Consider the following 25,236-nt stretch of genomic DNA (forward strand, 5'->3'; position numbering starts at 1 on the left):
TTTTTATGCCTACGGCACCTGATCTTCCTAGGTGGTCTCCCATTCAAGTACTAACCAGGCCCAACCATGCTTAGCTTCCGAGATCAGACGGGATGGGGCTTGTTCAGGGTAGCATGGCCGTAGACTATATACTCACATTTTTATGCTAATAAAGGGGACTTCATGTGTACTGAGAATAATTAGTATTATAAAAAATTCGAATTTAGTCATAAGCCATAATGAGCTGGTGTATAGAAGCGTATCTGCACTTAGAGTTATCAATCTAATGTTTTTGTATTCACACCATGCTGCAAACCCTGAACTAGCAGATCTTGTCTCTGTCAGGCAGAGGAAGGCATTGCTTCGCTCATACCCCTCGTTGAGGCCACACTGCACCCTTTCACACAGTGACCTACTAAGCCAAGGAATTACTTTTCAGACAGAGAGTAGTGTCCTTCAAGACATGGTCCCAGAAAGAGGATATCTTTAAAGACATCACTGTGCTGACAACAATCCGCCTCCCTGGAGTACTGCCTGCTCCAGGTGCCACGGTGCCATGAGGGGCTGAGGGCACATCTTCTTCCAGATCTTTCTGAATTAATGGGGAATGCTGCTGGGACATCTGGGCTACGTGGGAATATACTGCCTAAGAAGGAAACTGGTATGTGGAACAATGACTGAGAGAGCACAGGGATACTAGCCAGGTTAAAAGTTCTGAAGGCTGAGGAAAATCTTGTACTTCTAATACAAATGCAAATGTCATCCACATTTTTATAAGGAAGTTAATTCATGAGCTATTTTCCTAGAAAAAAAAGAATTCATAAAGATTCAGATATGTATACCACATGGATAGAAAACAAATGGCTTTACTTAATTTGTGCTGTGAAGAGAAGCAAACTGATGACATCAGACAATTTAGTCAGCTTATTAGTTTTCCCATCGTTATCTGCTTTGAGCCCAAACAGTTGCTGACTGTGCTATAGTCAAATCAAAAAAGTTACCAGCTGTGAATCTGTCACATTCAGTTTGTAATACATTTCTTCAAATGGGTTAATGAAACAGGTTGAAATTTTTTTTATGTAACAGCACTTGAGGGAATATTAAATTCTATGTATTTTAATTATTTTTGCATCTTCTAGCTTCCTAGGCAACCTAATTACATGTTTCCAGCATTAAAATGTTCAAATGACATAAAACAGAATCACAAGGGATGTCTACTTTGTGAAAAAATGGGTCACGTAGCAGTCAGCTGTCCTGCAGAGGTGCTGGGACTAATGAACTCACACTCACACCCCATCTGTGGGAGTCTTCAATAAACTCAGGCCCGTCACTTAACCACTGAGCCATTACTCGTAAAATAGAACAAAACTAAGTTCATTATTAGTAAAATAGAATGATAAAACTACCTCTGCAGAGCTGTCTATTAACTTAAAAATTACACTGAATTCATAAAAATAAAAGCATTAAATTCTATTATGTAATGTAACTAAATCACAGAAACTGAAACCTGCAAGAACTGATACAACCATTACACATGCATGAAGTGATTCTCATTTTTGCAAATATACTTAAAGCACACAAGAATTTAACGTCATAAAAATGTTAAGAATATTATAGATGGAATGTACTAACTCCTTGATTCTTGAAACATGCCAATGTTAAAAATGCCATTTATGGGTTCAGTGGGTGCCAGGACGCTTGTAAATGAAGATTACTTACTTCCTGCATAGAAATCCATGGGGTGCTAATAACCTCCCTAGTTTCAATGCATCATTTCTAAAATGACTGAAAAACTGTTAGTCTTTCAACAAAATGATAAAGGAGTATTCTCCAGCCGGGTTTATAAATAAGTTGACTATTTCTATAAGAACAAAGTTTTAGAAAGTTAACAGATTTAACAAGTTATCTTAAAGACTACTAAAGTATTTTTAGAGGTATCACAGCATGTTTTCCCTGAACTACTTAGGTTGGAAAAACAATTTAACAGAACTACCAAAAATGTTCTATTGATTTAAAATCCTCTAAAAGTGGCTGAGACATGATAAACAGGTTCATGATGGTTCCACTACACTCAAGATCTGTGTTTCCCAAACTTTGTGTAAAACAAGTTTCTGTTTCCAGAGATAACAAGGGATTCTGCGACATAATTCTGGAAAATGCGGAATGCTGTGGGGAGAGCCACAGTGCACATGTAGCATTTTTAAGGTTTTCAGAAGGCTGCGGTAAAAATACCCGTTGAACTTTAATTCGGCATTTCCTAAATTTGTCTGAGTGCTGAACTTTTTCCCCCCCACATCAATATTAACATTTTGCAGTTTTCTAGACAACAGTTTGAAGAGTGCTAGACTAGCCTAAAATTCTGTCTATAAATACATCCACACAAATGCTGGTTGGTTTTGTTGTTCTTGTTCAGTATGGGGGTGAATATAATGAAACAATAATTTATACCTAGCACCAATCCAGCATTTGTCAAACTCGAGGACTCCAAGAACATGTCTGCAGATAACTGGGACCCAGCCGCCAATGACCGCTGACAGACAACAGCAGTTCCACACTGCCACCAGCAGGGGTTGCTCTGTACTGAGCAGCTGGAGAGACAGCAGGCACTGGCGCCCCTGCCGTGAACTCAGAAGTGCGATCCAGAAGCTGAAGACACGCTTAGAACCCTGCTCCCTAAAACATTCACAGATCCCCAGAGAACTGTGGCCCTTAGTTTGAGAAACACAGATTGATCACACATTTCCATTTTATAGACAGATGACTTGCCCAAGCAGCAACACAGTAGGGCTCAGGCCCCAGGGCGCCGTCGTCTCGGTTGTTAGAACACCATTTTGGTGCCTGATCTGACAACAGATGACTGTCAAATCCAGGGCAAGCGCATGGTGTATGTATACAGATGAGTGAATTGGCCTCCACCAAAAGCCTAGAAACAGTTCAAGTTTGTCAGAACCGGCCAGAACTATCTGCCTAGTACATTTGTAGCAAAACTCACTTCTTAAATTAATAATCTTTCGAAAATCTGCATCTAATTATACTCAGTTGAAATTGAAATAACATTTAGAATGAAGCAAAATATTACACTTTAAAAAAATCCACTTAATAAAAGCTCTTCAAAAGGCCATTTTGTTATTTACGGCTATGATAAGATTCTAATTTATTTCTCTTAGGAAAAGAAAACGTGAAGATTCTCTTTAGAGGACAATTTGCTTTTATTTATCGTTTGCACTTTGTCCTGGCCCCGCACTGGCACAGGTATTTCTTTTGCTTTTCCTAGTCAACTTGGCATGCACTTTATAAAACAAAAATAAAAACTGACCTTAGTCTAAATAAACTATTAAAGTTGGGCTTTTTTCCCATTTATGCACACCCACACCCACCTCCCCCAAAAAAACCCACATGAGAATGCTTCATTCTGAAGACAAACCTACTAGTGATTGAAAACTTGTTTAAAAAATTAGAGGGAACAAATAGATGAAATAAAAATTACAAGGAGTGACCTTGTATTACTTAGAACATATTTAACCTAAGAAAGTACAAGATTTTCTGTCAAGGCAGATAGAAAGCGTTCTGTCGTTCTATTGGAAGACAATGTTCAGGAGAACAGCCAAATCATCTTAAACTGCAAACTATGCTACTTCCCCTCCCCCCATGTAACAAATATTAAAAGCCACGGGCTAGCAAATGCAAAATTTATTTCAACTGTACATAACAGATGTCTTTTTTATATAAAACAAACACTTCATTGCCATATGCAACCACAAACAATAATATGCATACTGTACAATACAATGCAACATTCAGGTATACATCCAACTGAGTCTTCAAATGGCAGTCACCCACTAAAAATGGCTTTCCCATTCACAGATAAAAAGCACAATATATAAATTTTTTCCAGGTCTTATACCACTATATACACATTACTGTGTTTTGGCAATTTTATGCAAAACACAATTAATATAGCTTATATATTTGTGGTAAGTGTTAATTCAATGGGAACACCATTTAGGCCATTTGCAAAAGGGCCTGGTAATGGCTTAAACCTACCTTCTAGTTCAGATTCTTCATCCTGTCATTATAATGCTAACTGTACACATAGATATTACATAATTGCATAAACATAAAATACTATTTCAGCATGACTAAAGTTCCACAGAAGTAGAAACACGGCCCTTTGGACGCCATACCACCACTGCCACACAAGAACTGTTTTCAGGCCTGTGGCACTAATACTTCCAACCAGGTCACAAGAGCTAATGGTGCCAGACAGTCGAAACAAATCCAAACAAACAAGAAGCCAGGTTGTTATTCTGCAGTGATCTTAGCATCAACAAAAATTGTCAAAATGGCTTTAACTGGTACAAAAAGGAATGATGGGAAAGTGTCAAAACTTTGGTGTATAGAAAATGAAAATGTCTCATTAAGACAACTCAAATGATACTCGGTGTTAGAGGGAAATCCAAGTGCAGCAACTGTACTCAATGCTGTGGTCTATATGGCACGTGACATAGGCAACTCAAGTTTGCTAAGGCGTGGCAAAGGCATCTAAGCCAATGCACCAGTTATTAGTTTCAAAGCAAACAAAAACATGTTCTATTAATATCAGAAAAGGTGACTGTTCTATGTAATATGGAATAAAATTGCTTCTAAATTCCTTGCATGATACTAAGTATATGAACTTCGTAGTTATAGTTCTCCAAAAATTCCTTTTGCTATTTGACTGACCATATATAAACCCCATCTCTACCTTAGGTTAATACTGGGCTAATTTTAAAAGACTGCTCCTCAACTTTCCTATTTATACTAATTGATATAAAAATATGAAATCTCCAGATGGCATACACTTGGCAACAGATATTTGATATTATCAGTTTTCCTAATGACCTTATCGCATGCAGTACTGAAGCTGTCTGACTTTCTAAGCAATATGCTACCGCCGAGAGTTCACTAGCACCTCTGGGCTTGTAAGCAACAGGACCCAGCTCCCAGGAAACAATGGCGTAGTGCATCAGAGCTGTCTCTGTGCAAACGAGATCAGAACACTGAATATATGGGTTTGGTGAAGGAGGTGTGGTGAAGGAGGTGTGGTGAAAGAAGAGAAAAGTCCACAGCCACCTGGAATTAAAGCCACCCTGAAGAAAGGAAAAAATGTTATTCCCAATTTATTATGGCATCTTGTTTTCTGAAGCTGGTTTCAATGAAAACTTAAAACACAACCTTAAGGTTCCATTTTAACACCAAATATAGCATGCGTGGGAAAGAACACAGTTCTTCCCCTCTAGCAATGATCGGATGTGGATTTGGATGCTACAACTGAATGCAACATGTCACATTCAGTTCTTTTTGAAGCAGAAATTAGTCTGAGTGAGGTCAGTGAAATCTCCTTACAACAAATCCCAGAAAGTGGGGGAGTCCTCACCTCCGAATCTGAGATTTCCTTATTAAGTGAGTTATACAGCAACGTAGAAAGTCTTCAATAGACCCAGATATCCCCATTATAATCAAGAATGAGGGTTACAAAGGATGGGGTTGCTGTAAATGGAGTTTCACTGCAGCTAGTTGCTGAAAACAAACAATGTGTCCATCACAGGCGGTGTAAGTATGGATGTCAGGGTGCAGCCAGGCCATGACTGAAGCCAAAGCACTTGCCTTTTTTAAGTATGCCAAATACCTCTCTCTGAAAGCAGTCTAATTTACACTTTCAGAGGCAGAATGCTTCAGAGTTTGGACTTTAAACCTTCAGTAGAGTGGTACAGGCTTGCTAAGTGCCATTTACGAGAAATTACTGATTAAGGAAAGTTTGTTGTGACAATGAGAGTGTCTGAGCTCTGACAGTAACCTGGTCTTTGGAGAGTACTCCCACCCCACGGGCAAAAGGGGGGGCATGGAGAAGACCATATGTGGCACAGTGATGAACACAGAGCTGTGATGAACACAGAGATGAGCTCTTCTATACTCTTACCAATGCCCAAAGCCCACGCCAACACATGGTTCTTCATGGTCACCAAGTGCCCTGAACACGGTTGTCTGAATTGGACTCACAGTACTTTTGTTGCATGTTTTTTTCTCTCTCCACAATTACTTGATCAGTGCGTTCATTATACATAAAAATTTTAGATCCCTTTATATAAGGCCAGAGTCTCCTCTGTGTTGCTGGCACTTAGATCACAAATCTGTGTGGTTTTAGTATAAAATATAAAAGTGTTCATACAGCTGTATCCAAAAAGAAATGAGACAGTTGCTACACTGAGAATAAAAAAACAAACCATTTGGAGCTATAAAACCACCACTACCCACTGAGAAAAGAACCCTCAGGTATAGGCTGTTTGAATATACCATTTCCTTCAACAGTCAGTAACTTCAATGGATACTCGAATTGGTAATTCAGCCTCCACAAAGTACAATGGGAAATATCAGAAACGGTCTCAAAAGTTGTTAAAATATCACATAAAAGAGACAAGAAACAGCAAGAAAACATCTAAGAAAAGCAGGCTGCGATACAACAAGCATTTGTTAAGAAAAGCTCAGAAGTGCATTAGTTCTGGTGAGAGATATATGAGCAACAGCTCTTACGAGATGTAGAACCCATTCTGTAACTATGGGCTGTCCATATACTGTCATAGTCAGAGTCTTCCGAGAGGTCTGAAGGCTCCAAACGAGAAAGGCTACTGCGACGACCCAAGGAGTCTAGACTTGATTGGTCATCATCAGCCAAGACGTGATTATGCATCAGGTCAGTGCCTTGCCATGCTAAGACGGGGGTGGGATGGAGTGACAGGTGTGACAGGCAAAGGTGGAATGAGGAGGAGGACGGACAGGAAGAGCCACAACCAAAAACATGAAAACAAAAGCAAAAGGTGATGGGAAAAGAAGGAAAAGAGAAAATATTGTTAAAAAAATGACAATAATGTTCATTTCTCCTTATTTATGGTTGGGTTTTAATAACAAACTTAGCACAACTCTTAGAATAAACCCAGACCAATTATTATTTAAATAAACCTAACTCATGATATTGTTCCCAAATCGTTCCGTTTAAAGGTATTGTTATTAAGCCCTCACTTAAATCTTTTACAAATTGAGCCCATGTCCAAAGATAATTCTAGAGACAAGTAACCAATTATATTCCACATTCTATTAATAAATAATCTCATTTAGGACATTATTTGTAACACGAACCGTTTATGTGGTTAATTAAAAATTGCTTCCTATTCATTAAGGGGATAGTGAATGCAAAATAGTTTCAAAGGACTTTTGACTTACTTCTTCAGTTATCTCTTTGCCAGACTATAAATCACCAGAAGTCATCTTAATGATGAAAGTCTAAAACTTACCTTATCAAACTATAACCACTGTAAAAATTTCAGAATGGAGAAAGGAATTAAATAGGGTCCACTTCCCTCTCATTCCCCATTTCCCATCACCCACATCTCCCCTCTTTAGAGGGCTCACCAGAGCTCAGCCAGTAGATATGGATAAAGTAGGAAGCCATGTCTGCTCAAATGTTATCAACCCTGATGCAGACCCTTTTACTGGCAGGAAGAGAGGTGAACTGGTAATGCCACTGTTAAAAGGAGGACAACAGAAGGAAGTGGGCACAAAATGGGAGCAGAAATCAGCCCTTTGTTGTTAGCAACTCTGAGCAGTGATACTGGCCACGCAGCTGTGCATGAGACATGCAGGCTAGAATGGGCCAGGGACGGAGGGTGCTGGAAGGACACACTCAATGGGAACCAGGAGGCTCATCCACGAAGGGGAATGGCACAGCACAGCAACCACTGACTCTGTCCAGCTCCTGCTTCTGATCAAAGTTAATTCCATTCCCAATCCATTACAAGAACAAGCAGTGGACTAGTTTGGATTTCTTCAACTAAATCTCTACCATCTATGAAGGTCATTACGTCCTTGAGAAAGAAATCAATAGCAAAGATGTTTGGTTTATAAAGTCTTGGCATCTAAATGTATACTGAACAGAGCTGAATTTTAGGTAGGTATATTATTCTGTCTTCACTAAACATTTAATATGAAAAGAGCTTTCACTCTGATTCCATTTCCAAATGTATAAGGATATCACCTTTCCAGCATAAAGGATCAATTTCCCTTATCCAACCTGTTCTTAAGAAAGTTTAAGGCCACGTATGATTGTATATATAAGGCCCCAGAGTAGTTAGCTCATAATATCAGTTAAAAATAAAAATCAATGTATTGTCCAATGCTTTTCTTGCACAGCAGAAATAGAAACACATAGTACAGGCAAGGTAACAAGAAAAGAACTGCACAAATTGTGGGCCATTCCTTTCAGGCAGCCAGAAGCAAGGCCAGAGGCGTATCACGGGGCATTGTCTCTTGAATGGAGAAATGCAGCTTGCACAAAAACACGGGCAAAGCTCATTACCTGGTCTGTTCACCTGAGACTACCAGGTTAAAATTTTATTTCAAATAACTGACATTGAGGTAAGTAATTTTTTTAAATCTCACATTCAAATCACAAAAAACTATGACCACATTTTATACCCTATTCCTTAAAATACAATCTCATCAAATATATAAAACTGCAATATTTAAAATGACAATAATCTATATTTACAAGTTATTGCTTGATATTATCCATACTCGCTCCACATTCAGGGCTTTCCATTTCTCTTCTACTCTGCTGACTAGCCACTACAAAGGTATTTTCACCAGAAAGAGTACGGACAAAAAAGTCTTAATGTCATAGATGGGATATGTAAAATATTGGCCATAGGGTAGTTTCTAGATTATCTGCAAATTCCACCAGGGGTTTAATCCTGTTAGCCCTATCTTCATCTTTAACGAAAGCTAAAGTAGTTGAAATTCCTTTTCCAATCTTTTCGTTTCCGGCATTAGTTTATAGAACAGAACCTGGTTTGAACCACCATATTGCAGGTGTTAAAAGTGAAGGTGAGATAAGTAATTTGCCAAGTGTCGGGGTAGAAAGGAAACCAAACACACAAAATCTAAAAGAAACCAGTTTTTATGACAGAAATAATATATAAATCCTCCAGTTCTAAAAAAAAAAAGCCCACGTAAGAAACAACAGTACAAAAGGATACCCCACGATGCCTGTGGCCTAGCATCAGGTAATGGGGAAACTCAGTCCCTTCCTTCTGAACAAAGCACATGCATTACTTCATCCACCCCATCATGCTATACTTCACTCTCAAATGCTAAAAAAAAAAAAAAATCTTTCCTTTTTATTGTACATACGATGAGTAAAACATTATGCATAAGATACAGGTAAATTCAGTGGTACTGAGATCTATCTAATTAACTGGTATCTACTTCCACATTTTAAAAATGCAATTGTTTAGAAAAAGGGAAGGGGAAGACTAAAAGCAGCTTTGCTGCAGGTTTATATTTTTGACAATTCTAAGAAGCAAAATCCATTACCACACCAATAGTTTAAATAGCTTAAATACCTGAACTGAATCTTCTGCTCACATCTGAATACATCTTCTCTAGGCAAAAGAACACTTTATAAATTCTGGCAGTACCTTATCCATAAAGGTTTCCCAGTAGAATGTTCTCTAGAAATCTGTTATTTTACTTACAGCTCAGACCCTTTTCAATGATTTAGGGATGTCAGGATCAAGCTGTTCTATACCTGGCTAGGCCACCAAAGCATTGCTCACTAAGGACCATTCAGGAGAAGCCGTGCACAGCTCAAAAGCATAGTTTCCTTCAGATTGTGATTTTAAACAAAATGAACTACCACAATCCCCAGTACTTTACTGGAAACTTACTTGAATTGAGTGTTTGCCGTGTTTTGGCGCTTGTGCAGTAAGCTTCGATGACTTTCAAAATCTGAGCGTCTTCTTCCAAAGCAGCTGTGCCTGTCAAGAGACATACAACGCGTTACAATCAAGCTAAAAATGATGAGTACATACGTTACAATCTAAAAATTACTAGTACAATTAACTAGATGAATGAAAAGTCATCTCAACCAAAAATAATAACAAACAAGACAATCTCTTATCTTCTTGTCCGATATTTATTTTCCAATATTTATGAAATAGTTACATTCAAAAGGATTTTTTTTTTTAAGTATTTTTATCTGCAACATATCTGGCAAAAGGTTAACACCCTAAATATATAAAATTTATCTTACTAATCCCTAAGAAAAACAGTAACCCCCACTCCAAGTCCTGAAATTGAAACAAGAGCAAGAACGAGGCATAAATAAGTCACACAAAAAGAATACAGTCATCACACTAAGAAAAGAAGTGAAAATTAAAACAAAATATCAAGTTTTCACATACAAGCTCATAAAAAAAAAAAAAAAGCCTGACAATTCTCAATGTTGATGTGGCTAGAAGAAAAAGTCTTCTCTCTATCCACAGCTAGTAGGAATGAAGATAGGCAAAATCCTCCAGAAAGGCAATTTAACCACATTTACCAAAGGCGTCCTCTGATCGACAAATTTCTACTAGAGATTTTATCTAAGAAATTTATAAGGCACAACCTCAAGCCTGAAGGTGTCATTCTAGAGCTCTTCCTTAAACTATACATTATTCCAGATACTGGCTTCCTACTCAGAGATCACAGGCACAGAGAAGACAATCTTCCAGACTAACAGCATCTAATGGTATTACTAGCAGGTACCAAGTCTCACACCTAGCATTTTTCATATGGTCCTATGGCTAAATTGTGTCTGTTTTTCTATATTTCTAAGATATTACTTATATATTTTAAAATATATTTTTTATTTTAAATAATGTTATTTATATATTTATTTATGTGTATGTAATTTATATATTTATATATATATTTCTGTTCATATATTATTTATATAAATAAATATTAAAATATTTATTTTAATATTTAAGTCTTCACTTAATAAAGATATATTAAAAATATATCTTTACATTTATTATCTACTATAATGAAAAATATAGAAAGAATGGAAGGCTGAAATACTTAAAAGCTGCACAAAAAAGCCAATACTTCCTACTAAAAAATAAATTTCAGTACCAAGAGTTTAAGAGCAATTGAGGAACTGACTTAAATTTCACTAACTGAGACCAATCATTTAACAGGTTTCTCATAATAAGCTCCTCCTTTAGGGATAATAAAGATAACATTTAACTAGTTTAATTTCAGGACTTGTTGCAAGGTAACTTCCAGGGGCAGGCCATCCCCTCTTGGCCAACAGGAAAATCTGTCCAGCTAATGTATCTGGGTTGCTATTTTCAGACATGGGAAAGTAAGTACACTGGCATCATCCTACGTGCAGAGAAAGCATTAGATGCCACAAAGGGCATCGGCTTCCCTGGGATATAGTGTGAGCCATCACTGAGCTACCTTTTATCACAAAGGTTGAAGAAAGTAAATTAATGAGAGTACAACACACATTTTCTATGTGGCACAGACTGCTCCATGAACTAGAAAAAATTTCTAAGATTCTGAATGTAATAAAGGTTAAAATAACTTAACAAAATTACAACGTGACTTTAAAGCAGTCACGTTTACTTTAAAGCAGTACTTGCTATGCACAGGCACTATTTACACAGAGATCACGTAAAGTTTCTCCTCCAATTCACATGAAGATCCTTGGTTTTCTTATTACTTCCTGGCCCATCCTTCAAAGTTTCCTCTGCTAGCTCCTTATCTCCTTCATCTCCTAAGACTCAGACCCTGTCTTACTCAGTTCTCTATTCAGTCTCACAGCTTGAGAAACCATCTAAGCACAGAACACCTCTGAAATTCTTACCACCAGCCAGACCTTCCCCTAGACCTCAGAATTTTGTTAACACTCTGCCTCAACACAGTACCTGTAACTCATTCTGCAGGTAAACAGGCCAAAAGCCTCACTTTCACACACCCAAAGCAAGTCCAATCCAACAGCACATCCCATGGGCCTGTTTCTCAACCGTGGGACTACTGACATTTGGAGTCAGAAACAATAAGTCTTCACTTAATGCTTTCAACAATAAGTCTTCACTTAATGCTTTCAATAGGTTCTGCAACTAAGTGAACGACATATCATGAAACCAGTTTTACTACAGGATAATTGATATAAACAAGAGATAAGTCCCTAAGGCATCTCATCAACGTTATAACAAAACAACGGTATTCGAGAACCTGCTGTAATTCTTTGCTGTGGGGCTGCCTTATGTGCTACAGGGTGTTTAGCAATGCCCCCTGAGGGTTAAAGTCACCCCCCCTCCGCCCCCGCCATAGAGAAACACTGCAATAGGCTCTATCTTTCAAAGAAATTTGAACTCTGCCTGCCCACACCTCACCTCTACATTGTTATCACCTGGCCCAGGCCACCAACATGTCACCCTCACCTGGATTACTACACAGCCTCCTAACTAGTCTCCCCAGCCTCACCTCTGCCTGTCTGTTCTCAGCACATCACTCACAACTGGATTGTGGCTGCCCGTTTGCTCAAAGCCCCTTTAGGAACCGAACCATCTCTCACTACCTCCCTGTCACCCCCTACCACCGAAGCTCTTGGGGGGGCACCTTGATGATCTCTGAATACATCAGAGGGGTTTCCAGCCTCTGGGGCTCTGGGACCACTGCCCGGAAAGCCCTCCTGCAGACATCTATCTACTCGGCTGGCTTCCTCAACCCCTTCAAGTTGCTTATTCATACAATGTCTCATAACTCATGCCTCCCCAACCACCCTGTTTAAAACGGCCCCCCTACATCTCCTTCCCGTACTTCATACTAACACACTCTACTGTCTATTTGGTCTCCCATCTGTATCTTCCTATTAACACAAAGGTCCACAGGGACAGGGGTTTTCATTTGATTACTACTGTATATCTGGGACACAGAAAGCACTGAATAAATCTGTGAAGGGAATGGTACCTCATCTGCAGCTATCCCAATGCCCAGCAGAGTGCCTTCACACAAAATGTGCTCAACAAATGTCTGGCAATAGAGGGATCCATGAAACACTCCCTGGTCACAGCTGGTAAGTACGGAGCACGTATTCAGTTCCAGACTTGACTCTCTTCACTAGAATGCATGGCCTTATCTATTTCATGACTGTCCTGGGAATGCAGCACTGCTCTACATGCTCAAAATCTGAGGGAAATGACCATTAGGATGATAAATATGTGGTGCCCATTGCAGTGTACCTCAGGCGTCAGGGGCAGTGAGAGCTCTTGTTCACAGAGCAGTCCAAGTGGCAGAACAGGCTCAAATGCAAGCTGCACAGCCTCCAGGGACCATGAATAGCCACTGCACCAAGCTTCCCCCTTCACTCATATCCTGATTAAAAATGTCTCTCCTAGGAGCCTTCTTTTGAAACTAAATCTCTGAAGGGGTCTCAAATGGGTATGGTAAAAATGAGGATCAATGCTTCGGAATGTCAGGAAGACCTGAGACAGATCGCAGGTCACGTGGGGAGCAAGGAGCTGCAGAGGCGGGCAGGCTGAGTCAAAGACAGGGAGACAGACCCCTTTTAGAGATATCCCATAACTTCTCTGAGGCTCTGACAGGTAGGGCCATCTCCCCATCAAGGTTCTCCTGCAGTGTGAGATAGCCCTCTGTTCACACGAAACCCTTCCTGTCACACTGGGAAACAGACTTGACACTGGGAAGAAGCAGACGGGCGTATGCATGCATGCTGAATCTAACTGCTTACTTCTACAAACAGCTCTCCCTATTCACATGCTGTCCACTGAGCATCTCCTGTGAGATGCTCCCTGTGAGAGGCTGGGAAATCCAGAGCTAAATTCAATATTGCTTCTGGAGTTTCACAAGTTTACACCTGAGCAGTAGAGACTGTCTGAGCACAGAGGTCTGGGGGAAACATGCCCACCAGTGATAGAGCAGTGTGGGGGTGCAACCCTGACATGTGGAAACCACAAAGGGGCACAGAAAGAACACGTGATCCCAGCTCACCCTCTGTTCTCAGATGGAATAATCAACACAGAGGCCAAGAGCCAGCAGACAATTCCGCCAAGGGAAAACCATGCATGTGCTTGATCACTAGTGCCAAGTATCTCTCCTGCTTGTGGTTGGTTTGTTGCAATCACTGCTCGATTTCTTTCGAAGTGACACTAAGGCTCAGACCATGACTCATGTCTGAAGTCTTTGAAAAGCCACCTCCATATCCCATGAATGCTGTGTCTGTGTGAGACAGATCCCTGTCCTCATCTACACATGCACATAACTCACTTTTCCTCAGGGCAAACTCTTCATCCGAAGGCTTCCGCTCAGGTTTGCGCTTAGGTAGCAGCTTTTTCATGGTCTTGGGACTCTTACTAAGATCCTAAAGAAAGAAAAGCGGGGAAAATGATGACAATTTCCTGTGACTTTTATTGGCTGAGTATCAGTAAGGGTCTCTGTGAAGGTGTGAAATATTAAATCACCACAAGCCACTCACTGTTAAAAGCTTCCTACTTCTCTCATACTTTGATTTTTCTTTGCCAGATGCTGAGCATTAATTTAAAATCAATAGGGCACTGACTCTCATAAAAACCTTCATAGTACTTGGATCCATCAGCACTGTGACAACCCACAGCAGAGGTGTTGTAGGATTGCAGGAAGGCTGGCAGCTTCTGGAGAAGAGGAAAAGGACAGCTGGCGACGCGTGCACAGAGATCCATGGATGCTGCTAATTCTGGAGCAGACCCATCTGCTCTAGCTAACTAGAAAGCGATGAGGAAACTAGGCCTATTTTTAAAGGAAAGGTAAGTAAAGAACAATTCCTTCAGGAAAATGTTTGAAGCCTCAAGGGAGAAGAAAAGGGAGTACAGTCAGCTTATGGCTTTGAGCTCAGATGCACACAGAAGACAGAGCACTGGCTATGGTGTGTTCATGCTAATTCAGAGCTATGTTCGATGTAATGGTCTTCCACTTATCTGTGTATATATATAAAACACAACTTCTAAGAACTGTGCAGAAAATGAAGGTGAAAAACTAAGAGCAGACAATCCAATGGGGAGTCAGTGTTTAAACTGTCAAGCATGTAGAAAATATCAATATCAAAAAAGGCTAACTTCTGTATCATTTAAGTTATATAAACCGTTTATGACACTTATCATGAGAAGCCAAGAGCCATGACTCAGAAGGTGACATGTGCTATGGCAGCAATTTCGAACCTTTTTGACAGCAGGGACCGGTGCTCCTGTGAGAATCTAATGCCTGATGATCTGAGGTGGAGCTGAAGTGGTGACGCTAGTGCTGGGGAGCGGCTGCAAATACAGATGAAGCTTCGCTCACTCACCAGCCGCTCACCTCCTGCTTTACAGCCTGGTTCTAACAGGCCACTGACTTTACAGGACAGCGGCCTGGGGGCTGGGGAACCGTGGGCTATTGGATGTATCATACTGAAATCAGAGGGAAGAGAACCTGATTTTTAGGGGTCTCTCTTCAAAATCATTTCTGTACAAATAAATATTTTAAAAGCTCTTAGAAATGCAGAAATCAGTTCCCAAAGAAACACAGCATGTGTTCTATGGCTTTCCTAATTCGAAGTGAGGAGAAAGAGATGAGGCCCTGGCAGTGCACCAGATGCAGCACTGCACATGCAGAGGATACAAGTCCACTACACACTGTGCCCCACTCTTGGACTCAGGCAAAGCTGGCTGCTCCCTCATTTGCCATACTCTATAATACTACTTTTCACTAAGTGTTTGGAGGTGCTTAGTAATACTGGACAACAGAGTGTGAAACCCTTCCTCCAACGTGGGGTCCAGCAAAGCAACTGCAGCCATTTACCAAAACCAGATGTTCATGTTCACTGCACCATACCTCTCGCCTTGCCCTTTCTGCTTCTTTGTTTAACACTTTTGCTCCAGTTTTCCTCTCCAATAATAAAATCTCCATCAGTGCTTGCCTGTACTATCTGTAAACACTGAACCAGACAAAAGAACACCAATAATCTTTAATTGCCATGATAAAGAAATTTCTGACCTGAGCATATGATCACCAGCGAGAGATATGTCATAAAAAAATTCATTAATAAAAAATGTAAAGGACTGATTATAATTTATGTAGTACTTTTCTACATGTCTTAGGACTGCTCGCAAGGATGGAGGGTCTGCTCCAGATCCTTTAGCAAATGTGGCTCAACTAGATGTGGAGACTTGTACCAGGCAATAGTGCTTCAGCATGCTCACACTCACTTGTGCTAACCATCCTCCCTCACACTCATGTTCATAATCATACTTACACTAATAACCATACACTCACACAATAACCATACTCATACATAACCATGCTAACATGCACACAATAACTATACTCACACTCACAACCATATTCACACAATAACCAACCATATTTACTATACTCCTGCTCATGATACTCACATTCAAGATAAACATCCTCACCAATACTCATACTCACTATAACCATACTTACAATAAGTATACTCTCACTCATAATAACCATACTCACACTCACACAATAATCATACTCATAACCATAATCACTTTCACATTCACACTCATGATAACCATACTCAGAACCATTCGCTATAACCATATTCATACTCACACTCATACAATAACCACTCTGGGTAACCAGATTCGTGATGACCACACTCAGCTCACTCAAGCTCACTCATACCCACACTCATGTGCTCTCACTCACACTTGTGATAACCACACTCATTTCGATTATCAGCTAATATTTCTTAGAACATATTTCTCAAGACACTTCCTTTCCTCACAAAGCAGGTTTAATGTATGAAACCTAGTACGAAAGTGTGGAAAACTTGTCAACACTTATTTATGGATAGGAATCGTATTTTAACTGCACGTGATACAAATACATGCTGGATTAGAAAAGAGCAGAGTGCACAAAAACTTCTTACATAAAGAAGAGAGCTGTCTTAATTTTCTTCCATTTTTATTTGTACATGTTTTCATCTCAAATAGCTGGTGACAAAAGGTAGGGTTCCTGGGAAAAATCTCAAACTTGAAAAAGGATCATAAGGCACAGAAGAACAGCATGCAGAAATAAAGTGAGACATATCACAAACCAGAAGTTCAAAATAATTTCAGGCTCAGCTAGAGGCCCAGAGGAAGCCCATGTGAAGCCTTCTAATTCCTCAGCTTCCAGGCAGCAGGAACAAAGGCAGGGCCATGGTGAGCATAAAAAAGACCCCTCCATGAAGGGCAAAGAGAGAGTCTGATGCTGCACAAGCCCTGCCATGAGGGTCTCCATGGGCCTCCCAGCCCCCCAAAGCAGAAGGGAATAACAAAAGAACAAAGACAAGAGATTCTTTAGTTCTGAAGAAGCTGATCCATATTTTTTATGTCACAGATAGAAATATGTGATTTTCCATTTTTCTGAATTCACTGAAATGAAGCACAGAATGACCAAACACGCCTACCCCAATATCAAGTCACGCTCGCTTTCACTAGGATCTCACCTCCTTGTAGCAGAGAGCAGCTGAGGGTCGGAGGGGAGGTGCAGGTCGCAGACAGCTCAGGCTCCATGGCTTGGGGGTCTTCGGAGGCTCTAGGGGCCCCCAGTTGATGGTGGTATGTGGAGTGCCATGGTGAGAGGGGTGGGGCAGTGTGTGGTAGGCGGGTGTCAGTGGCACTGGCTTGCTGTCTGCATGCTTGCTGGATGGGGTGATAGAATGGGAGGGGAGCTGCCCAGGGAAAAGAGTAAAAAAGGGCAGAAAAAGAACATTGACCATCAAAGAAATCTCAACCAAATATACCTAATTCTGCTAATTTTTAAAAATAAACCCAGTGAAATAACCTCCAGGTTACCATTTCTCTTGCATCTCTGATTCCCAGCAGTCTGTTTCTGGGATGTCTGAGCAGAGCACAGTCCGCACCCCGATCCCCTTTCCCCCCGCCCCCACCACATAGTTCTGGTTCAGGCCACAGCCAAGCTTGGGTTAGGAGGCAGCAGGAGGTTGGAGACAGGAGGCCTGGACACTCTGCCACCACTTTTATTTGCAATGAAATAACATTTGCAAAAAGGTATTCATTTAGTACAGATATCAGAATTTTATAAAAGAACAAGCATTCCCTATACCGGGAATGTGGTTATGAGGGAAGATAATCCTCCCCGGTCAAGTATTACTATCTGGTGATTTTATGGTCAGCAAAACTCAGACCTGACCCCCATTTTTGTTAAAAAAAAAAAAAAAAAAAAAGACACAGCCAGGCTCATTCCTGTTGATAGCTGCTTTTGTTACAAAAGTACAACTGCAAGAGACTATATTGCTTGTAAAGCTGAAAATATTTACTATCTATTTCTTAACAGAAAAATTTTGCCAATCTCTCTGGTATAAAACAAGTTATTTTCTCAGAAAAAAATCAGCTTTAATCAAAACAAAGTTATAGAACCCTAATTTCTCGGAAGATATTATTAATGAGGTCTATATTCCTGGAAAACCATCAAACTGACAATTAAATGAGAAAATGTTAAATAAATTAAGTAATTCAAAATTAGCCAATGACTTTAAATTAGCCCAATGCAATAAGGCATGTTGAAGAGGAGAAAGAACTGAGTGCTTCTGTGAGCCTGAAACCTGAGTAAGATCATCATTAGAAAGAACTGAACAATATTTGAAACACCTCCTTAATATAAGGAAACCCCAGCACCAGCCGATACCAGAGTATTCAAGAACAGGAGCAATCATCTTTCTGCAGTACCCACATGCCTGTCCTGGTGCATGCATGTGTCTTATATGCTACACTACTACAAAATAATTTTTTTCAAACTAAATACAAAAGGAGAAAATTATGCATAACACCCCTTCTGGCAAAAATCTCACAGTAATACCTGGTATTGTTTCTTCTTCCTTGAAAAAGTCAAGAGATATATGTAATCCCCTCCACACACACAGAAAAAACAAAAAACACACAACTCCCTAAGAAGAATGCACATTTCAGAAGCCTGTGAGAAACACTGAGTGCCCTCCAGCAGGGTGGAGACTTGCAACTCCCTTGCCAGTGGATAACAGGAAAAGGAATATGAGAGGCCAGGGTCCAACTACAGAGCAAACTTTTGATACAAAATTTTATATCATTTCAGGCTGTCATACATGTACATACATATGTCTTTGGAATAAATTTAGTCCCATGAAAGCTAAGCAACTTTAGTATTTTTTAAAGTATGAAAAAGTTATAAATGGCAGAGCCATTCGAAATGAAACACTGGCTAAAGCAAATGAGTAGTTTTGGCTTCCAAACTATTAAGAAATTTAAGACAATGATATTGTGATAAGAATGTTATGCGAGAGCCATCCTTCCTGAGCTAAAACTTTAATACTAAGGATAATCAATGCAAAAGTGAATTCTGTGAAAGGAAAAGTCCTAATAAAAATCAGAACACTCTAATAAGGATGTAAGAAAAACCTACCAACTAACTGGAAATGTTGTGTAATCATAAGTCGCTTATAAAAAGCTGTGCCTGGTTCTTCAACATAGTTTGATAAAGATGACAGATGTTAAAATGATTCAATATCTTAAGCAGAAAACACCAAATAAATTTTAAATACTAACACTTTCGTGATCTATTTAAGTATCTAAAAAGCCAAAGACCTGTTGAGCTTTTCTAAGTAGAAGATAGATTCTTAAAATCAAAACAGTGAAAAAGTACATTTTAATGCCTTCGACATGAATCCTGCCCTTTCTATCATCATAAATATGTTTCCATTTTGTTTGTTGATGAAACTTATTAAATACAGTTAAAACTCTCAGAAAGCATCTATGGACCAGAGGCTCTTGAGGTCTCATTTGAAAAGCCACCATAAGTTAGTTTTTGAGGCCCACTCTGAGCACAGAAGCAGCCTCCTATCCAAGTGCCACTGAGTGTGAGGAAGCATAAATAGGGCTGTTTCACAAGTGATCATTGTGAAGCGATTCACTATTCAATAGAGATAAGCAAATATTTGCAGAGATATACAAGGCAATTATTTTATACATTCTTGATCCAGATACTGATTATGCTTTAAAATACTTGATTACTTGCTGACAACTCAACCAAAGGCTAACCCTGAAGTCTGGAAGCAAAAGTATGGGGGTCCTTACGGTATGAGACGGCACAGAATGAGGTTTGATGGGGGGATTGCTGACAGATGTGACTTTCGTTTGCTTCTGTAGATGGTCCACCCATTCATGAAGATCTTGCTGGTTATTGCATGACACTAATATGCGCTCAATCATGCTCCCTAGAAGAGAAGAGAAAAAACAGGCTGAAATGAGAAAGTAGGTGGAAAGCACGAACATGCACATACATACACCCTGAGTATAATTCAATAATGCTTAGACATCAGCCCTCTGAAATAGGCAAACAAGAATGGTAATGGTAAGCTGCTTCTCATCACCATGACAGATAGCATCTACAAAGTTTGTGCCTATCACCTGATATTTCAAATGCATTTCTATGATTTTCACTGTCCTCAAGCTTTGAGATTGTCATTCCTGTCGTTGGTAGCTTTCCCTAAAAAAGAGCCCCCCCCAACAAAAAAAAACAATTAGTGCTTTTCTAGTAAAGAAGGTACCGTTATTAATATAAATATTAAATGATTTTAGAAATGGCAGAGGAACTGCATTTATAAACCACAAAAGCTCGTTTGTACCAAATGCATGCATAATACAAAAACCTCTATCTCAAATAAAAATACTATAATCAAGAAATTCAGCCAGCAAAAAGGTAGAGTAGCAAACTAGAACACAAATAAATTCCATCTGATGAGTTACTCTAAATATAAACATGAGAACACAAAAAATTACACATTATGATTAAAAAAACTAGAGTCTATGGTAGCTATTTTAAATGGTGTGTTTATGGAAAGGAAGCACTGATTTGCCTCATAAAGAAATGTAGAAGAAGTTCCATGTTCGAAGACCAAATAAGAGGGAAAATGGATCAAGAGGAATTGTACAACAGTTATTCTTAGTTGTCTACCAGACAGGAAGTCAGTAGTTACGCTAGAGCTGCACAAAATGCAGGAAACAGTAGCCGACCTGTCCATTCTGAAAACAGAGGACTAGGGAATCGAAGTGGAAAATGTTGATGGAGAGATAACAGAAAAGGGCTGCAAATGGCCTTGCAGGACATTTGGTTCTGTCCAAAACATCCACTGAGACATTTGGTTCACACCAAAAGGTCCTTGAAATTTGGTCCTGTCAAAAATGTCCACCCTTAAGAAAACATTACTGAGCTCAAACAACTTATAACATTTATGGTTACTTTCGGTTTATAGGATTAAAACATAAAAAATACTATCATGTTTTATTGGTCCAACGATCGTGTTGTGGCTGCATTGCCAACAATAACCCTTCTTGCCTCAGCTAAGTAGCCTAGCTAGTCAGGGCACATGGGGTTAAGTGGATAGGTCAGCATGGACCAAATGACTCTATGGACAGACACACCATGGTACCCAGTGAACAATCAAGTCTTTAGGATGAGTATATCAGTGTTTGGGGCCAAGCTGCCTGCAAAGGACTCTCTCGGTAACTCCAAAAGCTGCAAGGTAAGGGGGACATGCTGCCCTACAGAGTACACTTGCAATGTCACAGAGAGGTGGGCACTCTTGACACCTATTGGGCAGAAGAAGAGAGGTACTGCTGAACATCCTACAGCATGTAGGGCTGGAATGAGCCAGTCTACCACATCGACAGTGCCTGGGCTGTGGAACAGAATACAGTGCTTGGTCCTTCTGTGATCGGAGGAATTTGAAAAATGCTGTATACTGCACACTCCTTTCCAAGATTCATAATGCACAGAAGTCTATCAGTTGCTCTGAGAGGTCCTACAGAAATAAAGTTGTGTTTGCATTTAATCTAGCAAATCAATACTAGTGGATAGAATATTCTGGTTTTTGCTGGATTTAATGTTTTTTAATGTTCCTGAAAGCCAGAAATAAATGTTGACAAGACAGATTATGGGTCACAGCACTCAGACAACTCCCAGGAAATTGTGCTGAGTGGGAAAACAGGTCCTATTATTGGTGGCATGAGGTTTCGCATAGCACGTCAATGCCACCACTCATAGCAAATGCTGTATGTGTACCAGCCTTGTCACTAGGGGCCTGAGCCTGTCCCAAAGGGCAATCTCTGCTCCTTTAGATCAGAGCAGGGTCCCATCTCAGATTCTTGAGGTATAAAACTAAAAGGACTCAGCTTTATGTTTATCGGGGTCATTTAACCAAGCAGGAGCTGCCGGTCTGAGGGAACCCAAGTAGCTGCTATATCAACTACAGACATCTGCTCAGAAGCAGCCTTACAAATTAAGAGGCATTATTTTTCTGGGTTTGTCTATATTAATTTTCAAGTTCTCCTTTAGGACTGTGTGATGACAACTCCTCTTTGGATGAAAGCTTTATGTGGAGATACAAACTAACTAGATATTTTTGACTCAGGATTCACTAGTTTTTGCTGAGGATGATACAAAACAACATACTATGTTCTGAAGAAATGCAACTCAGAGAAAATAAAGTGGTGACTTCTGTTTCAGCAGTATCTGGTGATTGGCCAGGCCCTAAAATTTTGATGAGAAAGGCATTAGCTTCTATAACTATACAGAAAAAAAAGCAATGCAACCTTGACGGAAGTACCTATTAGACATACAGGGAAAATATAATCTACTTAATAACACCATTTAAAATTACAGTCAGACCTCTACATTCACAGGTTTCACATTCACAGATTCAACCAACTGCAGATTAAAAACAGTATTTTTGATCTGCAGCTGGGAATCTATGGATGCTGAGGGCTGACTGTATACATTGTTCTATGCCGTTTTACATAAGAAACTTGAGCAGCATCAGCGAATTTTGGTATCCAAGAGGAGTCCTAGAATCAATCCCTTGCAGATACCAAGGGACAACAATGTTAAAAAAAAAAAAGAAGAAAAACAAAACCAGGAAAGATCTCCACTTTTATTCTTAAATCAGCTCTCACATCTTCTCAAAGAAAATCAGTGAAACAATTAAAAATACAGAGGTTAAATGACCATTCATTACTACTTACATTACCTGACATCTACCAATGTCTCTTCAGGTGCTATACCACTTAGAAAGCATCTCAACCTGCACCGTTCCAACCCAGCCAGCCTGCTGTAGCACCCACCATGGCACCACAACGACCCCGAAAGAAGTGGCAACCGCAAGACATGACATCAAGTGGTGACGGAGCTGGACTTACACCTCTGTAGTCTGTGTCCTTAGGAAGTAGGTCTATAAATTTCATTTGTTTCTTTTTTTGCTTAGAAATAATTACGAGGATCTGTTTGCACAATGACATTAAAAAATAGACAAGAGCTGTACGCACATAACACTACACACAACACAGATATATGTAGCATTTAATATGAAACTTCAAAATATGTCTGGAAATGATTCTCAGCTCTGCAGTAAATAAAATATAAATTTAAAATGTGTTTTACCTGATAGATAAAACCACTCATCCTAGGACTGGCAGACAACATTAGCAAAATATTTGGGAAGAGTAGAAGATATCTCTCATTCTTTTCCTAATGTAAAAGAACAAACAAATCCAAATAATTTTTTTAAAAAACATATAGAGATGTGAGAATATTTTTATCAAGCTTTATAACACATTATACTATATTTCCTGCTTAGGTATTCCTCTCTACCAAAATTTTTTAACTAAATTAAATGGAAACAAAATTACAATGAATTCTTAGACTCACAAAGTAGTCCACGTAATGTCTTTTTTAAAAATTTAGTTAAGGACTTCAGCTCTGCCATTAACTCTTTTTAATTAGCTTAAAATTTTCTTTTTATTATTGAGAGAAAACAGAACAAAAGAACTTGTAAAATTTTAGTTGGGGGAGGAACAGATGGACCCTTCATACTAAAATATGGGTAAGATGAAATGTTAAAATCAATTTTGGTCTACTAGAAACTCCTGGCACTTCCCTAAAACTCTTGATATATCAATTCAATATTGTTTGCATCCATCATGTAAACTTTATCTAGTTTACATGAAAGATTTAAAAATATTATTTATGTATTAAAAATCATTCATTTCAATAAGGTAAGCAAAGTGCCAGAGAGACCATAACTGACGGACAAAAATTCCCAAGAACCTAAAAGGAGACATAGAAGAGAAATGCAGACAGCCCTTGTCACAAGGTGCCATTTTACCACTGCCCACAAAAGTAAAGACATACTAGTAAGCACTGTCCCCAAGCAAATACCTCAGAACACTAACCATAAGTAAAGTGCCTTGAAAAAGAGGTTCTATACTTTAAAGTTACTGAAAACTACTTATTATATTCCCCTCTTAAAGATGCACAACATACATCATGAATATTCAGAGCATAGGCTCCAAGAAGATCTGTCAAAAAGAAATCTTTACAACTACTTACAATCTGTCGTGATCACAATTTTGAATCATTATGTGAGCAGCACCTATTAATGTTTTGTACATCTAATATTACAAAGAAAATCTTTTAGGAAACGCTTCCATAGATTTTTAAATAAAAGTTAAAAAGCATAATTAAAAAACAATCTGGAAAGATATGGATCTTTTTTTCTTTGATCAATGGAGCCTATTAAAAAGTCATGATTTCTTATGGTAGCCAAACTAGTACCCTAAAGGGGTAATACCATTTTTAAATTTCATAGGCAAGAAGGAATATGCATTATAAGTTTCAGTTTTATTGCCCTAAGAGGTTCATGGTTGAAAAGAGTCATTAAAAAAATTGTAAAGTATTTACAATCTTGAGGAAACTCAAAAAACATTTACAAAAAGCTTTATTTTATACAAATTATGTTCAGCTCTTAACTCAATTTTTATCTAAGACATTTTAACGGTTTCAGGGAAAAGAACTGAGAGATTGGAATAAGAACAAAATTAGTCCAGCAGCACATGGCTGGCGTCCCCTCATGTGTTTCTTCCACCACCATTATTATCCACTCTGCACAGTGGAATGGCAGTGTTAGTACCGAGCCCCTAGCCACACACTGCAGTACCTCACTTCCGGCACACTGAATCATGACCTGGGACATGTAAATGACATTGCCCAGGGTTTTAATGTCATCTCCCTCCCAGTTCCGGATGGCTTCTGTCAGGATTTGCAACTCTAGCTCTTTCCTTTTCCGTACGTCTTGACACTGGGCCTGAGAGACACAGGAGAACACTATTAAGACAGAAACTTCCAAAATCGTAAGTTTTGACCATATTGCTTTACATCTTAATTCTTAAGACATATAATCAATCTACTGAACAATTTGCTTAACTCACAAGTATAATATCAAGTCGAGAAAGGCAGAGCACACAACCACTATGGAGTAAGAAACACTGTTTTAGAAAAATATAGCATATCTTGCCACTT

The 25,236-nt window shown here is 39.2% G+C and overlaps 1 protein-coding gene and 1 pseudogene across 5 annotated transcripts in view; both read right to left on the bottom strand.

Moving 5' to 3' along the window:
• Positions 1-25,236, bottom strand: part of ARHGEF7 (Rho guanine nucleotide exchange factor 7) — a 128,815-nt gene that overhangs the window by 6,043 nt on the left and 97,536 nt on the right. For 4 of the 5 annotated variants that reach the window (XM_039866261.1, XM_039866263.1, XM_039866265.1 and 1 more), the window contains 7 exons: positions 24,875-25,021; positions 23,320-23,406; positions 20,292-20,370; positions 19,959-20,098; positions 17,336-17,560; positions 14,131-14,224; positions 9,738-9,827 (listed from right to left, as the gene is read on the bottom strand). In XM_039866261.1, the coding sequence (XP_039722195.1) occupies positions 9,738-9,827; positions 14,131-14,224; positions 17,336-17,560; positions 19,959-20,098; positions 20,292-20,370; positions 23,320-23,406; positions 24,875-25,021 (862 nt within the window). Of the gene's footprint in view, positions 1-6,549; positions 6,727-9,737; positions 9,828-14,130; positions 14,225-17,335; positions 17,561-19,958; positions 20,099-20,291; positions 20,371-23,319; positions 23,407-24,874; positions 25,022-25,236 lie in introns of all 5 variants that reach the window. The other variant, XM_039866266.1, reaches the window with a different exon arrangement.
• LOC120605393 (uncharacterized) lies at positions 7-125 on the bottom strand (annotated as a pseudogene).

Source organism: Pteropus medius, unplaced genomic scaffold (genome assembly GCF_902729225.1).
Source record: "Pteropus medius unplaced genomic scaffold, Ma_sr-lr_union100, whole genome shotgun sequence".
In the NCBI taxonomy this organism is placed as follows: domain Eukaryota; kingdom Metazoa; phylum Chordata; class Mammalia; order Chiroptera; family Pteropodidae; genus Pteropus; species Pteropus medius.